General features: G+C 41.6%; 1 protein-coding gene and 1 long non-coding RNA gene across 5 annotated transcripts in view; both read right to left on the bottom strand.

Annotated features, from left to right (window-relative positions):
• Positions 1–22,923, bottom strand: part of LOC310827034 — a 163,460-nt gene that overhangs the window by 11,012 nt on the left and 129,525 nt on the right. The gene's annotated exons all lie outside the window — the stretch shown is intronic.
• The window catches only part of GRAMD2B (GRAM domain containing 2B), a 57,546-nt gene that overhangs the window by 8,014 nt on the left and 26,609 nt on the right, over positions 1–22,923 (bottom strand). For 3 of the 4 annotated variants that reach the window (XM_083702413.1, XM_083702410.1, XM_083702411.1), the window contains exons 2-9: positions 8,067–8,189; positions 6,559–6,646; positions 4,039–4,105; positions 3,509–3,612; positions 2,858–2,953; positions 1,756–1,827; positions 1,587–1,667; positions 12–123 (exon numbers count right to left, since the gene is read on the bottom strand). In XM_083702413.1, coding sequence (XP_083558539.1) covers positions 12–123; positions 1,587–1,667; positions 1,756–1,827; positions 2,858–2,953; positions 3,509–3,612; positions 4,039–4,105; positions 6,559–6,646; positions 8,067–8,189 — 743 coding nt within the window. Of the gene's footprint in view, positions 1–11; positions 124–1,586; positions 1,668–1,755; positions 1,828–2,857; positions 2,954–3,508; positions 3,613–4,038; positions 4,106–6,558; positions 6,647–8,066; positions 8,190–20,187; positions 20,245–22,923 lie in introns of all 4 variants that reach the window. The other variant, XM_083702412.1, reaches the window with a different exon arrangement.

The raw sequence follows: 22,923 nt of genomic DNA on the forward strand, positions 1-22,923 counted from the left end.
ATTATTCAAACCTTGGAAGGCTTCCAGTTCTGGAGTTTGAGAACCAGTGCTGCTGGATTCTTCCATCTCTTGTCTGCGCTGTTGGATGATGCCATCCAATTCAGAAAAATCTTCATTGAAATCCTGAAGAAAAGATGCACCAGGAATGTTAGTTAAGAATTAACGATCTGTTCAATATTCTGCAGCCGACACCCCCAAATGTCACTTTCAGTAATATGGATCAATAACATCACAATAGCAACAAATATTAAGCATATCTAAAGCAATGCAGCGCAGTAGAAAATAGAAAACTTAGGTTGCAGTTCCATAAAGATTTTGATCTGTCAAGTCAAGCTCTCTCAATCTAATCTAGTTTTCAAATAACTTAATTCACCTGAAACTCTTGGAATACAGTTGGAAAGGATTCCAGAGCTTCACCAGATGTTATTTAACATCTTAGTACAAACGTACCAGAAGGTACAATTCTCCTACAATTGGCTTAGCTTGTTGTCCAAACTAGGGCTCTTGGTTAAGTTCTCTTTCACCAACCACAAGCCTGGGTTCAGATGACCCATTAAGCCACACCTGGGCTTATTTCAGGGCATCATAGAAGTAAAACAAGGACTGGGGAGGGGGAAAGTGGCTGCAAGCTTTTCTCCAGGAACCCACATTTTTGTGTGGTCCTGGAAGCCTATGTCTTGAGAACCAGGCCACGGTGAGAGATCTATGATAGCTTTCTGCTCAATTTATATGGAGACTGAAAATTCTGAATAATTATTGCTTTTATATCTGAAGATATTCATGTAAACCTCAAGCTTAAAATCTGGTTTGCCTGGGAAAAGGGCAGAACTAGATCTAAAAAAAGTGTGATCCACCTTACTCAAATATATAAAACACTGATTAGCTCATTTAAGGGGAAAATGCATCTACATTTGATACGCCACATTGAATTCATGAAAAAGGATGTATCTTTGATGTCCACATGCTCACAATGACATCTGAAAGGGGAAGTCTCTGTGAGCATCTACTTGTCCATGCAATCAAGACTGTGGACTGGTATCAGTCATGTGGAAGCCTATGCATGAACAGCTGTTCATGTGGAAGCTTCTCTTTTCAAATCTCTGTACAAGTTACTCATGATGAATGTTGGAATAGAGCTCTAGTGACTTGCCAGAGGGTGACCAGGGAGCTTTACAAGTAAGCAATTAGTGAAGCATTTGATTGCAGTGAGCTTTCAGTAATCATAAAGACATCAAGTCTTCAACATTCTTAATATCAAGTTCAGCATGTACATGCAGGTGTGCATCATGCATGAAATGGTCCATTAATGCCTTTGTCAGCTCACTGCCCTCCAGATGTTTCTGACTACAATTCCCATCAGCCCCAGCCAGCATGTTCTGGCTGGGATTGATGAGAGTTGTAGTCTGAAATGTCTGAAGAACAGCAGGTTGGCAAAGGCTAGTCCATACCAGAATTGGAGCAAGGAATTTCTTACAAAGCCTCCAATACTATCTCAAAACAAAAATCTTATTACTGAAAATTATATTGGCTCATAGCCATTCCATATCAGTTCTTTGCTTTTAATTTTATTAAAAAACAAAACTTACCAGTGGTAAAGTTGTTGGGCGATTTGCCCGGAAGCTATTTTCTGGAGAAGGAAGACTGGGACTGTTGCCAACACTAACATCCTGAAAACACATTTTGAAATGACACCATTTGATCAACTACTAATACTGAGAACACACACAGACACACCTGAAAAAGGTTTTCACTCACCTCTAGATGTTGACAAACTGATTTTAATAGTTTGTAAGCAGTGTCTCTGGACAGAAAGGACACGAACATGTACTGAAAAGAAAACCACCAAAATTATTATTCAGCATTTGGGGAGACTGCCATAGCTTGCTTTAGCTAAGAACAAAGGCACATAAAAGGCATTGTGTGTCATCCAACATGGCAAGCTACTTTTTATCATCTGCCTTGATTATCTGTATCCAACACTGATGCTGTCCGTATTGAGTTCCCCCTACAAGCTGACCTCTACTAGCATATCTCAATCCTATGGTCACACTCAGATAAGCCTGCCCAACAGCTAGTTTTCCTAGACATACGTGGAGGGGCAAAATAGGCCTGTATCTCTATTACCACTGATTCAGTTGACATGCTTGCATTCCTGAGGGCCCCAGCCACCACCATACCACATAGCTCGAAAACTATCTTGGTTAGACAACTGCAGAGAATGGCTCTTGAGTGGCTGGATTTTGCCGAGGGACCACCAGTTGTAAATCTCTGCATCACAGGGGGAGTGTTACTCTTTCCACAACGTTGGTTCAGGGTATTTTTAATTTTATTATTTATTAAATTTGTACACTGCCCTATATCCGTAGATCTCAGGGCGGTTCACAACATAGTCACAATATAAAAAACAGAAAATACATAATAAAAGCAACCCAATACTCCCCCACACCACACTTTAAAAGGGTAACAGATGTCAATCAGCTGAAGGCCTAGGTAAAGAGAAACATTTTCGCTTGGTGAAAACACTTCTTTTGTGTTAAAAGTTCCAGATATTTTCTTGGCAACTGCTCCCTGATGTTTCCAGTAACTGGGGCTAAGGATGGGTAAAAACATGAGGGGATGAAGAGCAAGCTGTGTGTTTATTTTATTTGAATCCAAGTTAGATCTTGCTTTTCTTTTCTGTATAAATGCAAAGTGATAATAAATAAAAAATAAGTAAAAATTTAACGTTCAATTAAACCAGGACAGCCAATTAACAAGACCAACAGCTAATGGAAAAGGACAGGGAAAGAGGAGGAAAAACGAAACAAAATGGGGAATTAAAAGGTGCTAAGAAGCTTCTCCCAAAATGTGCACTTACCCTATCAGAGACTGTTGTTATAACCAGGGCATTTGGCACTAGAAGGGCGGTCTTAGTTTTCTTTATCAGTGTCACTGACAACACAGGTATACTAATCTGAAATGAGATTGTATCAGTTATTAGAGTATAAAGATGGCAACTTGGCTCCAGTAGCTTTTATGGTTACTGAGAAATAACCCATTGTGAGAAAGCTGATTCTTGCATAGACCTGTCACAAAGCAGCTGACATCTGCTTCCTGAGATACTTTGAGATATACAACTAAACATGCAAGTCACACCCTGCTCCATCTCCAATTAAACCCTTGCTTAGAAGGGAAGCAGTATGCTGCTTCCTTAACTCAGCTTCTCCAGAGAGAAACATCTTGAACTGAGAAGACTAGTCAAATTACGTTACCACCACCAGGTGATTTGTGGTTCTTTTTGTAGACCTAATGCTGCATTAACAATTGATATAGTCACTTCTATTAATAAGTTCAACATTATTTTACCCAGGGTTGTGGAGTTGAAACCACTGGATCATTTTTAATTTTCTAAATCTACAAGTGTCCCATTGTTTCCATTAACATTTATATCATCACCCCAACCATATTAAAAAAAGAATTAGGCAAGAATAATCAAGTCTAATGCATCATAACACTTGACTTCATTTACCTTAGTGTCTTTGCCAAAGACCTTAGAATGGAAGCAAATCCAGTTCTCCGATATGAATAGCTTCCCTTGGTACAAGATTTCTTTTTGTAACGCACAGGTAAAATCTGAAAGGGTCACAAGTACAATATTATCTAACAGCTGCACTTGTGCAATGCTGTAAGCAATGTATTAAATACCGTCTATGAAATGTAAATGCTGTTATTCATGGAGGGGGAATCACTCTGAAAAAGTCAAATAGTTTTAGATCATATCCTAAATCTCTTGTAGCTGAACTCTGATCTATTGGGAGAAAGCTACTCAATACAAGATAGTCGTTGAATTATATTTAGGAAAGAAAACATCTTGGCTATGAACTAGAAGAGACTATCAAAAACTAAACATCCAAATTCACGTGTCAATGGCCAGAAATCTCTCACTAATATTTTAGCTAGTAATAGAATTCCTTGCAAAAACTTTGAGGCATGCCAAAGGGTTAGTGTGACAGAAAATTCAATGTAACAAAACAGGAAAAAATATAGCATTCAACTTACTTTTTCTCAAGGGTTCGTCAATTGGGACATCCAGAAACAGCTTGTGAAAGTGAGCATTTGCCTTAAACTAAAGTTGAGGAAACAAATGGATACATTTTGGTTATTGCTGCATAAACATTACTATATATACCAGCTGATGTCTATCTTTGCATTAAGCAACTAACTGTAAGTTCCTTTTCTGCAGAAGATGCAGGAACTGGGGTTATATTATGCTATTCAGGAACAGAGGTACAGTTTGAGGGCCTAATATTATTGGAAGGGAACAAAGTCCCAGGCAATGGGACTTCCGGGTTGGCGCCATCGCCGAATGGCGGACTCCCTCCGAGCTCCGGAGGGAGCCTGCTCGGCAGGGGCTGGGTCCTACCACGCCGGCGACGCGGGGACCCTCAAAAACCATGGGCGCTGAAACCCATGGACATGGTGACTCGGCTGGCACCTTTTGCGCTCCCCCCCGGCCCGCGAAGGAGCCTTTTTAAAGGCTACGGAACGGGTGACAGGGGGGGGTTGGTGCTTTGAGTCTTCCGCTTCCCCTGCCGAGCGAAGCCGCATGCCATTCGACGGAGAGCGCTGACTTCTTCTATTGAAAATCTGGACCTAAAAGAATAACCCGTGAGTAATTGGAACCTGGACTAAAAAGGGGGATAATTTTTTTAAAAAAATTTGGAGCGAGCGGGGGACGCGCAAAAAGGAAGTCAGCCCCCCCCCTGTTGTAGAGGAGTTAAAGCAAAGGATTTGACATCTAAGATCGAGTGCAACCCTATTTTTACAAAGTTATTAATTTCGCGACGGAAAACTATAAGACTGAGCTGGAGGAGAAAAGTGGAATTGATTTAAAAAGTAACCCCCCCCCCCCCCGGAACCCTGGGAGCGTTTTGCGAGAGCGCCGGGAGAAGACAAAGAGAGGTTTTGACAGCTGTCAAAGAGCTGTCAAAGCAGAAGAACAAAAATGAGAACTTTGTTACAAGGACTTTGCCGGTTACATTTGTTATAAATTGGATACAAATTGTTTAAAACAAGGAATAACAAGTTATTTGGACTGATTGGGGTGATCTGGAAGGGAACTGAGTTATTGCAACCCACCTAGAGGAGCCGAGGGATATTACAAGTTGTTGACATGGAATTTGAATAGAACTTTCTATCTCCTGGGAAACTGCAGAAATGGAACACTATTTTGACTACAGAGGCTGACATACTAAAGAAGACAATAGACTTATCTATTGAAAAATGGAAGGGACTTGGCATTATGTTTCGTTCCTGAATAACAGAGCCTCTGCAGCTGAATTTGAAGCTTTTGGAATTAGAACATTTGTGCAGGAAAACAGGAAAGGAAAAAAAAAAGAGAAAAGGAGAGAGATCAACAAGAACAACAAGAATAACAAGAATTGGATAAAGTTGGAAGAGGGAACATTTGGGACATCCAGATTTGAAAGGTTTAAAGAAATAAAATTGGAGTTTTTACTCCTAATGTATAAAAATCTGGATGGAAAAAATGGGCCTTTTTGAGACAGACTCCTTCCAAGATTGGACATTCGAAATTAAAGATGACTGGTAAAGGACTATGGCTTAAATAATTGTGGGAGCTCCAGGAAGACATCAGATGTTGATAAATTTTGGGAACGCAACCGGGAAAAGGGGGAGAGGAATTTGGAATCCAAAGGGTGTTAAACTACATTTTATTTTATTATATTTTAATTTGTAATGTATGTTAAAGGGGGGAACGCGTGGAAGGGAACAGGTCGATTTTAGGAGATGGGAAAATATTTTTAAATTGGGTCAATGACAATAAGTTCAAAATTTGGGATAAGAAATTGCTGAATTTATAAGTAAGAATTGGAATACAAGAGGGGGAGGGGAGGGGAAGTCCTGGAAAGATGTTATGGAAAACAAGATTTTAAATTTGGATGTTTTGTTTTTTTATATTTGGTTGTAATTGGAAACTTTTAATAAATATTATTTTTTTAAAAAAAACAAAGTCCCAGGCAATGGATAACAGTGGCAGTGGAAACAGATTGGGTCAGAGGCCCAAAATGCCACTATTATGTCTGAGGGAGAATTATTTTGATACTTTGCACAAGGTCCAAAAATACTCGAGGTCATTGTTGTAGTTTGGCACAATAATACAGCCAACTTAAACATGCAATACACTTTGCCTAAAGTGGGTATTTATTAAAAATAAAAATTAATACTGCTCTTCATCAGAAGATCACAGGGCAGTTCACAACATAAAAATATAAAATGAGAATACAAAATACATTGTAAAACAAAAACAAACCAAGCCCCCAAACACATTTAAAAGCCCATACAAGAATGTTTAATCAGCCAAAGGTCTGGTTATAGGGAAACACTTTCGCCTGGCAATTAAAGATATGTAATGATGGTGCCAGGTGAGCCTCCTTGAGGAGAGCATTCCACAAACGGAGCCACCACAGAAAAGGCCCACTCGTGTTGCCACCCTCCGGACCTCTTGTAGAGGCATGACTGCAGGGTCTGGATCCCAAACAAGTAGATTCTCTCCAGTACCTGATTTGAGGCACTCTTCTTCCTTTCGGGCTTTGAGACATTCTTGCCATCTGTTGCCAAGAAGGTATTATCCACTATTGTCTTCGACCTAGAGGAAGGCAACATCCCATGCTGTTTATAACATTGTTTTCAAAATGAGGTTTTTCTTTTTTTAAAAGCTCACAGGCAGCATTTCTGCAGCAGGGATGGGGAGCCTGTGGCCCTCTAGATGTTGTTGGACAAAAGTTATCATTCTTGACCAATGGCCATGCTGGCTGGAGCTGATAAGAATGGAGTCCAACAACACCCTACCCTTAAAGGTCTCAGGGAGTGTTCTTTTACATAATCAGCTCACTTTTGATACCCATGTTCACCACACTTTAAAAATAAATAAATCCAGAGAAATAGTAGGTAGATCTGGAGCCAATATGCTTATTTTGAAGTTTTCAAATGACTGCTACTGGAAGCTTTGCAAACACCCGCTCAGTCACAAGAACCATGCATGTAAATTACACATTTTAAGGAAACCATCACTGAAGTACAATGTGGCCTATGGTGTGCTGGGGAGACTGGACACCAGGTCATGCCAAGCCTATGACTGAAGACTCCTCCTTTACACAGGCAACATTCATCATATGAGCTCAAATGAATTCAAACCCAGAGCCCTAATTAACTGATAATGGTCCCTTACTGCCTTTAATGATGCATAGGAATAGGTTTAGTTCTGCCCTGGTATGTATCTCATCTGGAGGAGGGGAGAAGAAAGCTAGTTGCTCCATCCATAATGGAGGTTTTTCCATCAGGGAGCAGATTGAGGATGAGTGTAGCTGCATGTAGAGAAGAAGGAAGGAAATACAAATTGGGCAGGGAGGAATGCATTTACAAAAACTATGCTGATGACAATACTGTGAAATGTATATGCAAAATGGATGTACAGAAAGATGAGCATGGTAATGGCACACATATTATTACATAGGTGCAGTATAGAATTTTGGGCCAGCTTATGATAGGGCAAACTGAAGAGCGATCAGCCAGTGAGATCTTATGTTAAGAACACAGAACATGAATGTCTATCTAAACAACTGGCAAAACACCAAATCCTATTTCCAGATTTGTATGGCATTATTACCCTTGTTTCTAATTACTAAGCTATGACTTTGCAGAATTAAGTGAGAAGCTGAAGATTATTTATAGATTGAGACTCACTGGTTACTCATATGATATCAATTTCAGGTTTGTTTATGTGTTCAAGAGAATTAAAACCAGATGTTTAATAACTGAGAGGAATGGGATGTGTCTGTGGTTAGTTACTATTTACTACAGTTTGTAGCAGGGACAGGTAACCAGTGGCCAGAGTCTGGATCTGGTGGCCATCTGGACCAGCCTTTCAAACTCTCCTGAACCCCACACCACATTGGCAGTGGTCCAAATGGGACTGCAAAAGCAACATCCTCTTGAACCGTGTGTTTAACAGCTTTCTTTGGAAGAGTTACACTACTGTAAAGTTTGTATATTTGATTCTTTATTACCGTGAAGTTATAACCTTCTTCTGGTCTTCAAAACATTCAAGATCACTTGGTGATGTCTGTGACAGCCCAGGATATGGTTTCCCACTCTTCTTTTTTTCTTCTGTCCCATTTTCACTTTCTGAACTGCAGGAAAATGATGTTTATTATCAGTGCCACTGCATAATTCCTTAAATTCCAAGCCATCTACATTTTAAAAGCAAACTTTAATAAACAAAGCAAATCCCAACCCATCACCCTAAAATCTAATACTGAAGTTGTGAACCTGCCTGCCTGTTTATCTAGTTGGGATTTTGCACCATGCTTTCATAACAAATGTAACATTATTATACCAACTGCAGTATGTGCACACCAGCTAGTTCAGTTCTCTTGTTGCTAGCTGGAACTTTGCACTGCTGCTTATCACTGTGGAGATTTGCTCCTGCCACCTTTGATCTACTCTGGTTCTATGATCCGAAGCACTTTTAAACATTTATATAATCTAAAATATCAATGTTATCTAATACTGCAGACCTAATCATATTTTAGTTGGGCATAATCCAGTTAAAATCAATGGGATGTTCAAAAAGAAACGTGGAATGGGGCCATCATTGTGAAATATAAATATGCTTATTCTTGGGAAACGTGCAGTAGGAAGATTTTTTGTCTGCTGCTGCACTGAAGACAACAGTTGTTCTTGGATGTAAGACAAAAAAAACAGGAATAAACAAGGCCAGCCCAAGACATTTTGCTGCCTGAAGCAAAAACTAAACAGTGCCCCCTCCTGCTGCAGAACTCAGACACCAATTCCTGCTTTCATCTATCACCCCCCCCCCCGCCCCATGGTGCCACCTTGGCAGGGCAAGTGCTAAAACAATAGCCTTAGAAGTCACAGTGTGCTATAATAGCAGAAAGACCAACGTCTGTATATGTGTAAAGAAAACATTCTGGAGTTTGTTGTGTGTGAATATTGCCAGTACAAGCAGGATAGAAGGTAAAATGACTTGTGGAAAGACAAATAAAGCAAGGTACTGGGTGTGTTGAAATAAGACGGCTTTGTTTTGCTAGTGTAGTGAACAAATATTGTATCTGTCCCAAGCAACATGAGCTGCCGGTTGCAATTCCCAGCAAAGATCAGAGAAGAGATAGCCGCCTCACTAAGTCTGCAGCCTATAAAGGTTGTCTGCAGCATATAATCACTTTGCTAATTTGAAGGAGGGAAGGAGCAGATCCAGACTGAAGTGCAGTTAAGGCAGCAAAAAGCTTGGGATATGCAATATGCTCAGTGCTAATGCATTTATTTACACTGCCTCACTGCTTTCAGTGGAACCTACTTCCAAAAAGCATTCTCAGGAATGCATCCTTAAGTACAGCCCTCTTCAACTTTGGGTCCTCAAATGTTGTTAGAACTATAACTCCCATCATCTCTGATCACTGGCTAAACTGGCTGGGGATGATGGAGACTGTAGTTCAACAATATCTGGGGACCAAGCTTGAATAATTCTGCTTTAGTGACAGGTAAAGAGACATGGTAAAATGGAGTATGTTAAATTTTTCTGTTATGATTAAATGAACTTTGGCAGGTTCTGCTTACTTACAGCTTTCAAATGGTCACTCTTTTCACAGTCAGGGTAGTCATTTCAACCAACAGGGACAAAAAAAACACGAACCAACCCATTCGTCTCTTCCTCCCTAACATTTTCATTCAGGTATACTGAGTCAAGTTCCCTTCAACAAAAGAGCTGAAGCTCAAGAATTCATCATACTTGCACTCAATGACAATGAAAAATGATAGAGTGTTGTCCTCTGTAACTTGACAGCTCGCATCCTTTTTTACCAATAGAAATTGATTCAGTGTTTCTCATTCTCTAGGAACAAAACAACTAACAGTTCAGAATGAGAACTGTCACTGAAAAGCAGCTTCTTTACATTTTCTCTTTCCCCTTTCAGATCTCTTGAGATAGAAAAGCTTTAACAGTTCCACTGGCAGACGGTCTTTCAGCTGTGGGATTCGTAACCCAAGTTGCAAATGGCACAATGTCAAAACTGAATATCTTCATTCTCACTAGACAATATGATTGCCATTGCTTCAGAGAGTATGTTTTCTAAGGTGAATAAAATTAGTCTTCTTACTCATTCAAAAGAAGGCCCCATATTGAATTTAATGGGATTACTTTGTAACTGCACAAAGGATTGCACTGAGAGTTAATCATATTAGTGGCATGTTTGTTGTATTGTTAGGCTTGGGTGTTTGTTTTTGTTTTTTGAAATCTTGAGATTTAAATTTTTATTGCAAGCTGCTACAATTTGATTTTATAACTGGAAAACAGGATAAAAATGTCTTAAAAAATAAATACAGCAATGGAGGACAGGATATCAAAGTAATCCTGATGGGAGACATCTAGGAATGCCATGTATGTGGCCCCAAAGATGGGACATAAATGTACAAAATGAAATATTTAAAAACATGATGGCCCCAATCACATCCAATTTGTTTGTGCTTTTTAGAGACCTTCCGAATGGGGTGGAGCTACTTAGTTATACTGCAGTCATGAAAAAAAAAGTTAATTTTATTTTGAAGGGCTGCAGAGTAGCTTCTTCTTCAGGGACTTCAACTGAATTTTGTGATATTAATTTTCATAAGCATTATGAGAAAGCAGAACTGAAATTTTGATTTTTGCTTGATGCTTGTAATGCAACAGAAGGGAACGAGAAAAATCACAGGAAACGTATTGTAATTTTAAGATATGCACTGTGAAAAAGAATGCCTCAACTTTAAGAGAATGCTTCAACTTCAATAACAACAGTTTTTTTTAAAAAAATTATGTATTAAGAAGTTTTTGTTTGTTTCCCATATGAATAGAAGTTCATATTTAGGAATTATTTTTGCAGCTTCAGGATTATTAGGTGATATAAGGCTGTAAATGTACCACTTGTTGGAATTAGTACAGTGGTACCTCGGGTTACATACGCTTCAGGTTACAGACTCCTCTAACCTAGAGATAGTACCTCAGGTTAAGAACTTTCAGGATGAGAACAGGATGAGAATAGAAATCGTGCTCCGGAAGCGTGGCAGCAGCAGGAGGCCCCATTAGCTAAAGTGGTCTTCAGGTTAAGAACGGACCTCCGGAACGAAATAAGTACCTGAGGTACCACTGTAACTAAAAAGTCTGCAGACAAGTAGTTACCAAGGCTAGGGTGTTGGCTCCTATATATAAAGAATCTGCTTGATTCACTTCACGTTTGGAAGAGATGACATGATAGATGGGACAAAGGAAGTTATGGCTTCTTTCTGGTAAAACAACCAGAATTACACTGAAAATGCTTTGCCTTCCACACCTATCTTTGAACTGGCTTGAGAGTACTGCAGGCTATCACCCACCTTTGACCTATCTCTTACTTTTTCTGCTGATGCATAGTGATGCAGAAGCAATGAAGTCACTGAACAGAATCTACTGGATGTCATGGCGCAAAGCCTAGGATGTTGCTGCTTAAGGGTTTGTGTACACTTGCTGGAATCCACATTTTCTCCCTTTGAATTTGACCTTATTAGTCAAATTGAAGTTGAAGATCAAACCTGCTTGATCCTGTCCAGACCAGCAGCTATTCCCTTTTGTCTTTGTCTGCACCTTACAATCTGTTCATTTGAATGTGTTAGTTTTGCACAACCAGGGCATGAACATAAGAATCAGCTGAAAAATTGTGTCTGCCCAGGAATGGCAGACATCCAGGAATTGGGGGGGGAGGGTCAAGGCAATGCATCCACTGTCGGAAAAGCAGTTTGGATATATTTTTCAAAATGTACCGCTGGAATAGGGAAATCTGAATTTACAAGGGAAACCAAAGGGACAGGGGCTGTTTGAGGGTGATGTCATGTGGATGTCACTACTTAAATGGGAATGCAAGCAGCTTAAAGTGCATATTAAAAGGAGCTCTAATCCCTTCTCAGAGGCACATACACATGGTGGGTGGTGCAAGAAATAAAAGTGGGTGGAGCAATGGATTTAAATTTCACCCCTGTGCAGTGAACTAGTTTCTACACACACCTCTCTATCCTCCATCCAGGGAAGCAAGAGTCATTATCAGAGTTCAGTGATGCATTCCAGCCCAGGAGGGTGTGAAGCAAGACCAGTGAGGCCTGTGGCTTGGGGTGAGAGGTTCTCCATCCCTGCTCCTTTGTAGCAGCCTAAAGTTGCTTAGGGGAAGGGATGGAGTAAAGAGCAAGCAATGAAGGAAAAGGGATGAGCAAGGTTGAGGACAGAATCTTGAAGGGGGAGGCCCTTCCTCCCACCCATGGATTCTCTCCATGAAATTTCCTTGGCCTTCTGCTAGCAGCTAGCTAACACCACCTAATCAGTCGATATCAGGATTAAGAATTTTTTTTAAAGAATATCTTTGTACAGTCTAGTCAACAATACTGGAAGTAGCCAGGGCATTTTTTAGTAGGAACTCACTGGAACTCAGTTCCGACACCTCATTGCCATTATAAGAGAACAAGGGAGGCATTCATGGTGCTTCTGGCACCTCTTTCTCTAAAAACTGCGCTGGAAGCAGCATATCATAGCTTACAGACGGGGACAGGCAGGTGTACCCCTGTGCAAGAATTAAGATCCAATGGAAACGATACAGACATGTAACCCTTAATTTGTTATTCAAACCTGCGGTGCAAATCCCAGCAATTCTCATTGAAAAGAGACAAGAAAATTTGCATTTGCATCCTGTCCTTGATTCCATTAAGTCAAAACAGCTTGATTTAGACCTGGTTGACCTTCTCCACAAAGAGGCATGCTGTTTTTCACAGTGGAACCTAGCCGATAATGTGTGGATTGTAAAACATGCTGGATTAATCATGCAGAAAATCATGCAGAAGAGGAAGAGGACACACACCCCTCCACCCCCTGGTTTATGCACATGTACGCTGAAGGCTCTTTAGCTCTTTGGAATCTCTTTTCTGCCTTTTGTACTATAAATCCATGCCTGACATGGCATTTAAATTGGTAAATAAAATAGGGGGTGTTCCTAAAAATACAGTGGTGCCCCGCAAGACGAACGCCTCGCAAGACGAAAAACGCCTCGCAAGACGAAAGGGTTTTCCGTTTTGGAGGCGCTTCACAAAACGAATTTCCCTATGGGCTTGCTTCGCAAGAAGAAAGCCCATAGGGAAATCTCCGGGGACCTCTTTTAAATGCTAGCGGTGGGGAGCAAAGCCTTCCCCCCCCTCCGGCCTTCAGAAGAGGTCCAGGAAGGCCGGCGGGGGCCGAAAGGCTTTGCTCCCCACCGCCAGCATTTTAAAAGCAGTCCGGGATAGCAGGGAAGCGCTTCCCGCTATCCCGGATGGCTTTTGAAGGCAGGTAGGGGGGAGCAAAGACTTTTGCCCCCCGCCGGCCTTCAGAAGAGGTCCTGGACCTCTTCTGAAGGCTGGCAGGGGGCAAAAGTCTTTGTCCCCCCTGCCTGCCTTCCTGGGGGCTTTTAAATCGCCCCGGGACAGCAGAGAATTCCTCTGCTGTCCCGGGGCGATTTTAAAATGCTCCCGGACGGCTTTTGAAGGCAGGCGGGGGGGGGGAGCAAAGACTTTTGCCCCCTGCCGGCCTTCAGAAGAGGTCCTGGACCTCTTCTGAAGGCTGGCGGGGGGCAAAAGTCTTTGTCCCCCCTGCCTGCCTTCCCGGGGTGGATCGCCCCAGACAGCGGAGAAGTCCTCCGCTGTCCCGGGGTTTTTAAAATGCTGGGGGATGGCAGCGAAACCTTCGCTGCCGCCCGCCAGCATTTTAAGATCGCCCCGGGACAGCGGAGGAATTCTCTGCTGTCCCGGGGCGATTTAAAAGCCCCCGGGAAGGCAGGCAGGGGGGACAAAGAGTTTTGCCCCCCGCCAGCCTTCAGAAGAGGTCCTGGACCTCTTTTAAAATGCTGGGGGACGGCAGCGAAGGCTTCGCTGCCGCCTGCCAGCATTTTAAGATCGCCCCGGGACAGCGGAGAAGTCTCCACTGTCCCGGGAAGGCAGGCGGGGGGGGGGGGGAAGCAAAGACTTTCGCCCCCTGCCGGCCTTCAGAAGAGGTCGGGGGACAGACTGTCCCCGGACCTGGTCTGAAGGCGGTTTCCATAGGAACGCATTGATTGATTTTCAATGCATTCCTATGGGAAACCGTGCTTCGCAAGACGAAAAACTCGCAAGACGAAAAGACTTGCGGAACGAATTAATTTCGTCTTGCGAGGCACCACTGTACAAGAATAAGTTGGAAATCCATTCCTGAAACCCTGATAGCTCAAAGAATGCCCCTGCTTCATGAAACGTAATCTTCATCCAGAATTGGGGGTAAACTAAATACACTAATGTTTTGTTTTTAAATATAACCCCTGTATAAATTAATCTTATTGCTCTGCATATGAGGTAACTTGCTCTTAACCTTCATTAAATACCTTGTAGGATAGGCACCTATTTGTCCAGCAGCTGTATGTGTGAAGCTGCACATATTAACTCACAGATAACTATCATAATTTAAAATGATGACTGAATAATTGGCTCATCCAAGAATGGGAAGACATTTTTTCACTTATAGAGTAACATTAATGCTAGGATTACAAAAGCTTTTGAAACAGCAATCTATGTGAGCAATTAAAAAAAACAAAAAAACCAACCCACAAAATTATCTAAACAGGAAGTGAAATTTATAACTCATACCAAATAATGAAGTATTTTGTAAAAAGAGGAAATTGATTCATCATGGGTAAATCTTGCTCCAGGATATAACTGTCAACTATTTCCAAAGACTTACATGCCACTGTTGACGGCCAATCTATAATGAAAGACTAGCCTTTCATATCCTAATACAATATGTATGTTGCAGATATACTAGTTGGTGGAAACATGCCTACAATGAAGATGCGTTCACCAAAATTTACCAGTTTTTTTTTAAATCAAGGATATGAAATTAACAACTCACTAACTCTTTAATTTTAGAAAAGCATCAGGAAGTATAAAATCTCTTTTATATTAAGACACCTGAAAAGCATACGAATAATCTGATGTGTGAATAAAAGGAGGACTATTCAAAAAAGGACATCAATATACATTTACAGGAGGCAACAAACTACAGTACAAAGCTTTCTTCAAAGTTAAGATTTCAGTGAAATTTGCCCACAATCCAAAATTTATGGATTTTTAAAAATAGTTATCCAAACTATAAGGAAGTGGACTCATGGTTCACGTAGCAAATGAGAAGACTGGCAGGCTGCATTCCCATCCAACACAGATGGGGCTGCCTGTCACTGCCACCATCACCATAGCTGGCTGCCTCCCCACTGGCTACTATAGCCACTGTCACCCACAAGGAAGTGCCTCACCAGCACTCTAACAGGGCGCTCTTGAACCACTATGCCTCACTCTGAGGAAAGCTTCCTTTCTCAGAGCAAAGCATTGTGGGGATAGTGGCTGTGAAGATTCCTGGATCCACTTCTACATTGTGAGGGTGGCAATTCTTGGTTCAAATTTAAATTTCAAGATGCATTTGACACTGTCATGGGAAACTAGTGGTGGCAGATGTGGTCTCCATGGCCACTTCACCAATAATGCCTCACTCTGAGGAAGGACCCCATCCTCAGAGTGAGGCGTCCATTCATTCATTGAGGCCCTCCTCAAACCTGTTGCTTTCCCTCCTTTTTCTTAGGGAAGATCCAATGTAAAATCCATGCCACTGTCAGTGTATCATTTGGGGTTCCTAGTACAGATTTACAACACAAGCACCATGATTCAATCCAGTGTTAGAAACTCAGATATATACCGGTAAGCTAAACACTAAATGGCACCTTAAACCTAGGTTACGGTCACCGCAACGGAATGTCTATGCGCCTGTTCCCGCCCACCGATGGAAATTATTGGTTGTTGTTGTCGTTATCATTTGTATGACTTTATATTTTAAAGAACGAATCTCAAAGCCGTTTACAACACATTAAAACATCAAACAAAACAATCCAGAATAAAACAAATTCATGCCTCAAGGAAAATATTTCAGATCCTTCTCTAAGTGACATTTTGCTTTCCCCAGTCTCCAACCTGGCACTCAGAAATCTCTACACAGTCGCAACTGGACCTGTGCCAGGCATAAAATGAGCCTCACACCTGGCTAATTTCTAATACTGATCCAATCCCATTCAATATTACAAATCTTGAAAGAAAAGTTTCTCTTGTGATTCTTAAATTATATTTTCCACATTTCTGGTATTATACCATGGCTCACAATAGGTCCCACTATATCCCTTTTCAGGCATTCAGACTGAAAAGTGCAAAGGGGCCAGTGGGAATTTATGCGGGGAGTCCCACCCCTTTGATGCTGCTGTATCAGCTGGGCTCATTCCCCAAACAATACGTGATCAGTGTTAGTCTTCAGGGAGCTGTCTTACTTGCATATAGGGCTTTCAACATGGGGATGGGAACCCCAACTGTGATATTTTTGTTTATGCTGCTGGACTCTTACATTGGTCTCTGTAGTATACATGTTCAAATTTCTACTGAAATTTATTGTTGTTTCTCCGCTGTAACTCATCCGGTACTGTAGATGAACAAGAATTCGTTTGTTTGCAAGATGGAATACAGGAAGTGACCCTTTTATTTGTGTGACAATGTCAGAGCCAAATTCAGTATCCATTATACAAGCTGATCCTTTGAAACATGCACAACAATTTAGCATGCCCTCTCTCTGTAGGAAAGGAGAAGATGAAACAACCTGAAGGAAACACATAACAATTTAAGAGATTGGTTTTGTGGAGGTGGTTTCAGGAATTAAGTGGGCAGCTGCTCATTAGATGCACAGCACATTAACTACATTATAGACACATAGTAATTAAGCAGCAGGAGTACCTCTTAATTCTTGACCCGGGAAGGCACTATTCATGCATTTACTCATGTGTACTCCTGGCCCCACTTGCAACTTCTGCATGTTGAGCATGGAGATCTGAAAACCTTTGCACAAACATCTGCTTGTGAATAGGGACTCCAAGTGAGTGACATACCCAGCTGCTTCCATGGATGCCCTCTAGGCAAACAGTTGCTTTCATGAAAGATTCCGTTCAGACCTTTGCACTCGGCATGCAAAATTGGGGAGAAGCAACAGCGTTACAATGCATGTGCAAGGCTATAATCACAACTCCACACCACCTGCTGCACACAAAAGTCCTAAAGGTAAAGGTAAAGGTACCCCTGCCCGTACGGGCCAGTCTTGACAGACTCTGGGGTTGTGCGCCCATCTCACTCAAGAGGCCAGGGGCCAGCGCTGTCCGGAGACACTTCCGGGTCACGTGGCCAGCGTGACAAAGCTGCATCTGGTGAGCCAGAGCCGCACACGGAAACGCCGTTTACCTTCCCGCTGGTAAGCGGTCCCTATTTATCTACTTGCACCCGGAGGTGCTTTCGAACTGCTAGGTTGGCAGGCGCTGGGACCGAGCAGCGGGAGCGCACCCCGCCGCAGGGATTCGAACCGCCGACCTTTCGATCGGCAAGTCCTAGGCGCTGAGGCTTTAACCCACAGCGCCACCTGCGTCCCACAAAAGTCCTACATGTAAGTAAATGCATGACTAGGGCTATACATGCATCCAAAATCAGATATAAATAAACAACTCATTTAAAAGAACACAAATCAAACTAACAGTGCAACCCTGTGTGTGTTTATTCAGAAGTAAGTTCCATTATGTTTAGGATTGCAGCGTAATAGTTCATGTTTGTTGGGATTCTCCAGACTGAATGGATCAAGGCAGTAGGCAATTTTCTTGAGTGATATATGCAAATACAAACAAAAACAACACCTCAACAAATTTTTTGAAATCAGACTCACCAAAAAATGTCAGAGCCACTGTGGCATAGCAGTTATAGAGTCTGTCTAGGACTTGGAGATCAGGGTTCAAATACTCACTTGGATGTAAGGCTCACTTGGGTGACCTTGGGCTAGTCACCAACTCAGCCTAACCTACCTCACAGGGTTGCTGTGGGAATTAAATAAGGAGGGGCGAACTCTGTATGCCACCTTGACCTCCTTGGAGAAAAGTGTGGGATATAACTGCAACAAACAAGATACAGTGGTACCTTGGTTTAAGAACAGTCCTGTTTATGAATGATTCGGTTTATGAACTCCGCAAAACTGGAAGTAGTGTCCTGGTTTGCGAACCTTACCTCGGTCTAAGAACGGAATCCGAACAGAAGGGACCAGTGGCGGGAGGCCTCTTTAGGGAAAGCGCGCCTTGGTTTAAGAACAGTTTCAGTTTAAGAACAGGCTTCTGGAATGGATTAAGTTCGTAAACTGAGGTACCACTGTACTGGTTTCTGTGTAAAACCACCACACCAGACAGACACTAAAACAACTTTTCTGTCTCAAAACAATGAAGTGAGCCTCTTAACATATAATTAGCAAAAGCTGAGAAATGTGCCTGTGAGTAATGGGTCAATGGAATCCCATCTGCTCAGCTGACTAATGTGTTCCCATGATCTGCAGGAAATGCAGCAGAATAAAGCTCTGATATTCACTGCAGTGCTCTCACGCCAGCTCCTGTGACCTGAATGCTAAGGTGTCCTACTCCAGGGATGTGTAATCTGTGGCCCTCCAGATGTTCTCACAATTCCTTGTTATTGTCCATGCTGACTAGGGCTGATGGAAGTCGGAGTCCAGAACCACTGGGAAGATCCCAGGTTCCCCGTACCTGCTGACTGTTCTAGCAAGAATGGCAGACCAAAATGAGCACAGGCATCAGATCCAATCATGCAGGCAGATGTTGGAGCTCCAAAAAAAAATACAATGCTCATATGACATGATTATTTTTAACATAGCAATTATTTAATATAGTCAACGTATCACTATAGATATTTATGGAATATTTACAGTAAACATTGATATAGCAGTGCAGTCAAGTGATTTAACAAAATTAGAGTGAATGCTTTAAAGAAATTCTAACAAGGACCCTTATGTGTGGAACCATTAACCCCATGAGCTGAGTTTCCACTTGCTGTTGTTTGACTTTATAAATGGAATTTCTGTATCTGTGGTGGGGTTGTTTTTTCACAGTTGTTTACTTTTGCTCATATGACAAGAACAGAGCCTGATTCAAAACACTGTTAGTAGGGTAGCAGACTGCATAAACAGCAGAATTTTCCTGCTTCAAATGTTGCTGGACACACGGGGCGGAGGGAAGAGGTTGGCAAGCACTCTTAAGATCATTTGTGCATAAACCAATCTACACGCTACTAGGTTTGTGGAAATATTTGAGATGCAAATATGTATCCTAGCTACTCTCATGTCTTCCTCTCCCTGTTGTTGTTTCCCTTCCCCAACTTCTGTCTTTTTCACTATCAACTTTTAAAGTCCTTGACACAGTGACTTCGTATGTTACTTGTTAAATTTCCATGTATATTAATAGCACCTGATACATAATAACATGAACATGGGGAGTTTTGTTTGATTTATATGCCAAATTAATTGTGATGTTTCTGTCCTGGTCTTTTTGGGTGGTAGTGGTTTAGTTTCTATATTGGAAAGAGGACTAGCTCAAATACCAAATATATTATTAACTTATTTCAGTAAGAGTGTCTTCTATAGTGACAAATATTCAGCACAGGACTGTCTGTGGCCTTTTCATGTGCCCTGTAAGTGGTGCCCCTAAATTTAGATCAATATTCAAAACTCCTATTGTTCTAGGCGCATTTTGCAACAGGGAATTTCACTAGTGCGAGCAGTTTTTGAGCTTTGGGCGCAGTACTGTGCCTAAAATTTCAGATTAAAACTGCAGAGTGGAAAGAAAGGAGGACCCTTTTCTGCTTCCCCACTTCCAGCTACTTTCCAAAGACCGGAGAAGAGATCCTCTTAAGAATATTAGGGAGGTGGGCAGGGGAAAAATGAACATAACATTTTAGCTGTAGTTCATTTTCAGCTTTGTATTCTTGTTATTAAAAAAGCGCACCCAAACATTCTGTTGTTCTGCCCATAACCTCGTGATCCTTAAAATATTGCAGGACCACAGTTTGCATCAATCACAGACAGCATGTTTAATGGCCAGGGATGATGGGAGTTGTGATTCAACTATGTCTGGTGTGCCACAGGTTCCCTAACTCTGATCTAGATTAGCCTAGAAATTTGCACAATAAAAATAAGTAAACAGCCTGAGCACAAACCTCTGATTATGGGGATGCATCCAGTTACTTTCACATCTAGGGCACAATGATTCCTGACTGCAAGTATGACGAGTTAAAAGGTGTTAAGAGACAATGAAGCTACTTACACTGGATCTTTCACATTAGATATAATTTGCCTGCTAATTTTGCCCTCTGTTCGGTTTGGAAAATTTACTTTCAATTTTTATCAAGTATTTTTCAGTTCCTTAGAGCAGGTGTAGTCAATGTGGTGCCCTCCATTTGCTGCTGGATTGCCACCCCTGATCATTCACCATGTTTTCTGGGGCTGATGAGAGCTGGAGTCCAATAGCATGTGGGTGGCATCAAGTTGGCTACTCATGTACATGTTGTCTGACAGTGCAATCCTGTGTACACCTACTTAGAAGTTAAGCCTCACTGAATTCAGTATGATTTCCTCAAAGTTAGGGATCAGGGAGAAATCCAAATCAGTTCACGTTTAAAGCTGAATTTATCAAATTCCCACTTTACAAAGCAATACAAGAACTAAAACATAGCCATCTTTCAAAATTTGCACTTATCTAAATTTTGCAATCCAGTTCTCCATTCCCCCCATGCAATATTAGGAGAAATTGTGCACAGAAATGAATATATTAGTTAAAATAACATATATTTGGAGAAATTGGTGGCAAAAATGTGTACATTAGTCAAAACTGCATACAAAAAATGTGTTTATTTAGGATAAATTCACACTAAAAACCTGAAGAATTTGCATGAGGAGTTTAAAAAAGAAAGTTCGCAAATTGCTGCAGAAATGTACAGAACTGAATTTAAGGTTCGAAAAACGATAAACTGAAATTGACAGATCCTTCCATTGCTACTCTCAGCTAACTGTGCCTAGGATTGCAGCCTAAGTGGGCCATCACTACAGAATGTGCCAAGCGCTGATCAAACTACAAATTGAGAGCAGCATGTTTAATATTTTTATTATTATTATTTGCTCCAAGGCGACATAAAAGCTTAGTTGTGTATGTAGTTCTCCGCACAACCTGCCAGGAAAAATATAGGAGGAACACAGCCTGCAAGTAAACACCTGCCACTTTAGATGACACCTGGAATTAAACTGATCTCTAGTGTGAGGCATGATTTGCTGTATTTAGAGTTTAAACGCCTACCTCTCTCCACCTGAGGCTGTAACCTCATCTGGACTGGACACAGAGGTGGAAGCCTAACATGACTGACCATACGTTACAACAACAGCAGCAGCAGCAGCAGCAGCAGCAGCAGCAGCAGCAGCAGCAGCAGCAGGGCAAGCCACTAAATTTACAAGAAGCTTTGAAGTTCTTCACATTCGCAGAGAGAAACTGACCTTCAAGTGACAGGTTTTTTTACACGGTTAAGTTTCCTTTGACAAATATGTTAGGCATTCATACTCTTTAAGAGCTTTTTTCAGACAAGTGGAAGTCTTCTACATGACAGGTTTTATCCAGATGGAGGAGGAAATGACAAGAGCTAGATAAAAGAAGATAAAAGGCAGAGCAGTAAGCTATGAACCTTCTGGCTCTTTCACCATCACCACTAATCTAGTGCATGCTTGAATAACAGAGTAAACAGGGGACAGAAATTGACAGATGTGATCCTCTACCAAACTCCATTTTGAAGTTATCTTCTTAGAAAACCTGGAAGTGCTGATGCCCCACTTGATGTCTAGAAAGGTATAGGGATGCACCATTTGGCCCCATCTACATCCAAGGACCCTATATCTCCCCGCCCTGCAAGGATCTTTCTACCACGTCTCCCTTTGTAAGAGGGGCAATCTGGTCTCCAGATCTACACTGCTTCACTTATTCTGGCTACCTATCAAGATCCACTAATGTTCAGGACTTGGATTACAGGGGAGCTAGAGAGCTCAGTGGCTCCCATCTAGTGCTTGATGAGATATATTTGTGCTGTGAGTATTAGAATCTTAATACACTGGCACTACAGTACTAAGCCCATCAACGGACCCCGGTGCAAATAATAATAATAATAATAATAATAATAATAATAATAATAATGGAATACCCCACCCATCTGGCTTTGTTTCCCCGGCCACTCTGGGCAGCTTCTAGCAAACTATAACAACATAATAAAACATTAAACATTACAGGTCTGCCTTCAGATGTCTTCTAAAAGTTGTGTAGTTCTTTATCTCTTTGACATCTGATGGGAGGGCATTACACAAGGTGGATGCCATTGCCGAGAAGGCCCTCTGCCTGGTTCCCTATAACTTCACTTCTTTTCAATGTGTGTGTGTGTGTGTGTGTGTGTGTGTGTACAGGATACAAAAACTGACCTATTAATTTGAACTACCTCCATTAAAAGAAATAACACATGGTAGTTCTTCGGAAAACACAATCCAAGATCCTGCTGCAAACAGCACTGGATGCAGTGGGGGTATTTTGCCCCATTGTCCCTGCATCAGTAGCTAGTCTCTCCCCCTGAATTACTCTTCAGCACTCTTGCAGGATGCCCACCACAACATTACAAGCAATACTCAAAGGCTCTCTCAAGGCAGGTTTCTACCAGTCCCTCAAATCCTATCCTGAAGGTTGCCAGACAAGCATTTGACCTAAGCCTTGCAGACTAAGGTGTCAACCATGAGTTGTACCAAAGAGACTTTTCCTTGGGTTGCCTGGCAAATGGAATGGAAGTGTGCAAGTCTATTTTATTTGCCTCTTCTAGATACAAGCCTCTGCTGCCAGACAATGTGTTTGGGGCTATCTAAAACAAGAGCAC

The sequence above is a fragment of the Podarcis gaigeae genome, assembly GCF_964106915.1.
Source record: "Podarcis gaigeae genome assembly, chromosome: 11".
NCBI classification, from domain to species: Eukaryota; Metazoa; Chordata; class Lepidosauria; order Squamata; family Lacertidae; genus Podarcis; species Podarcis gaigeae.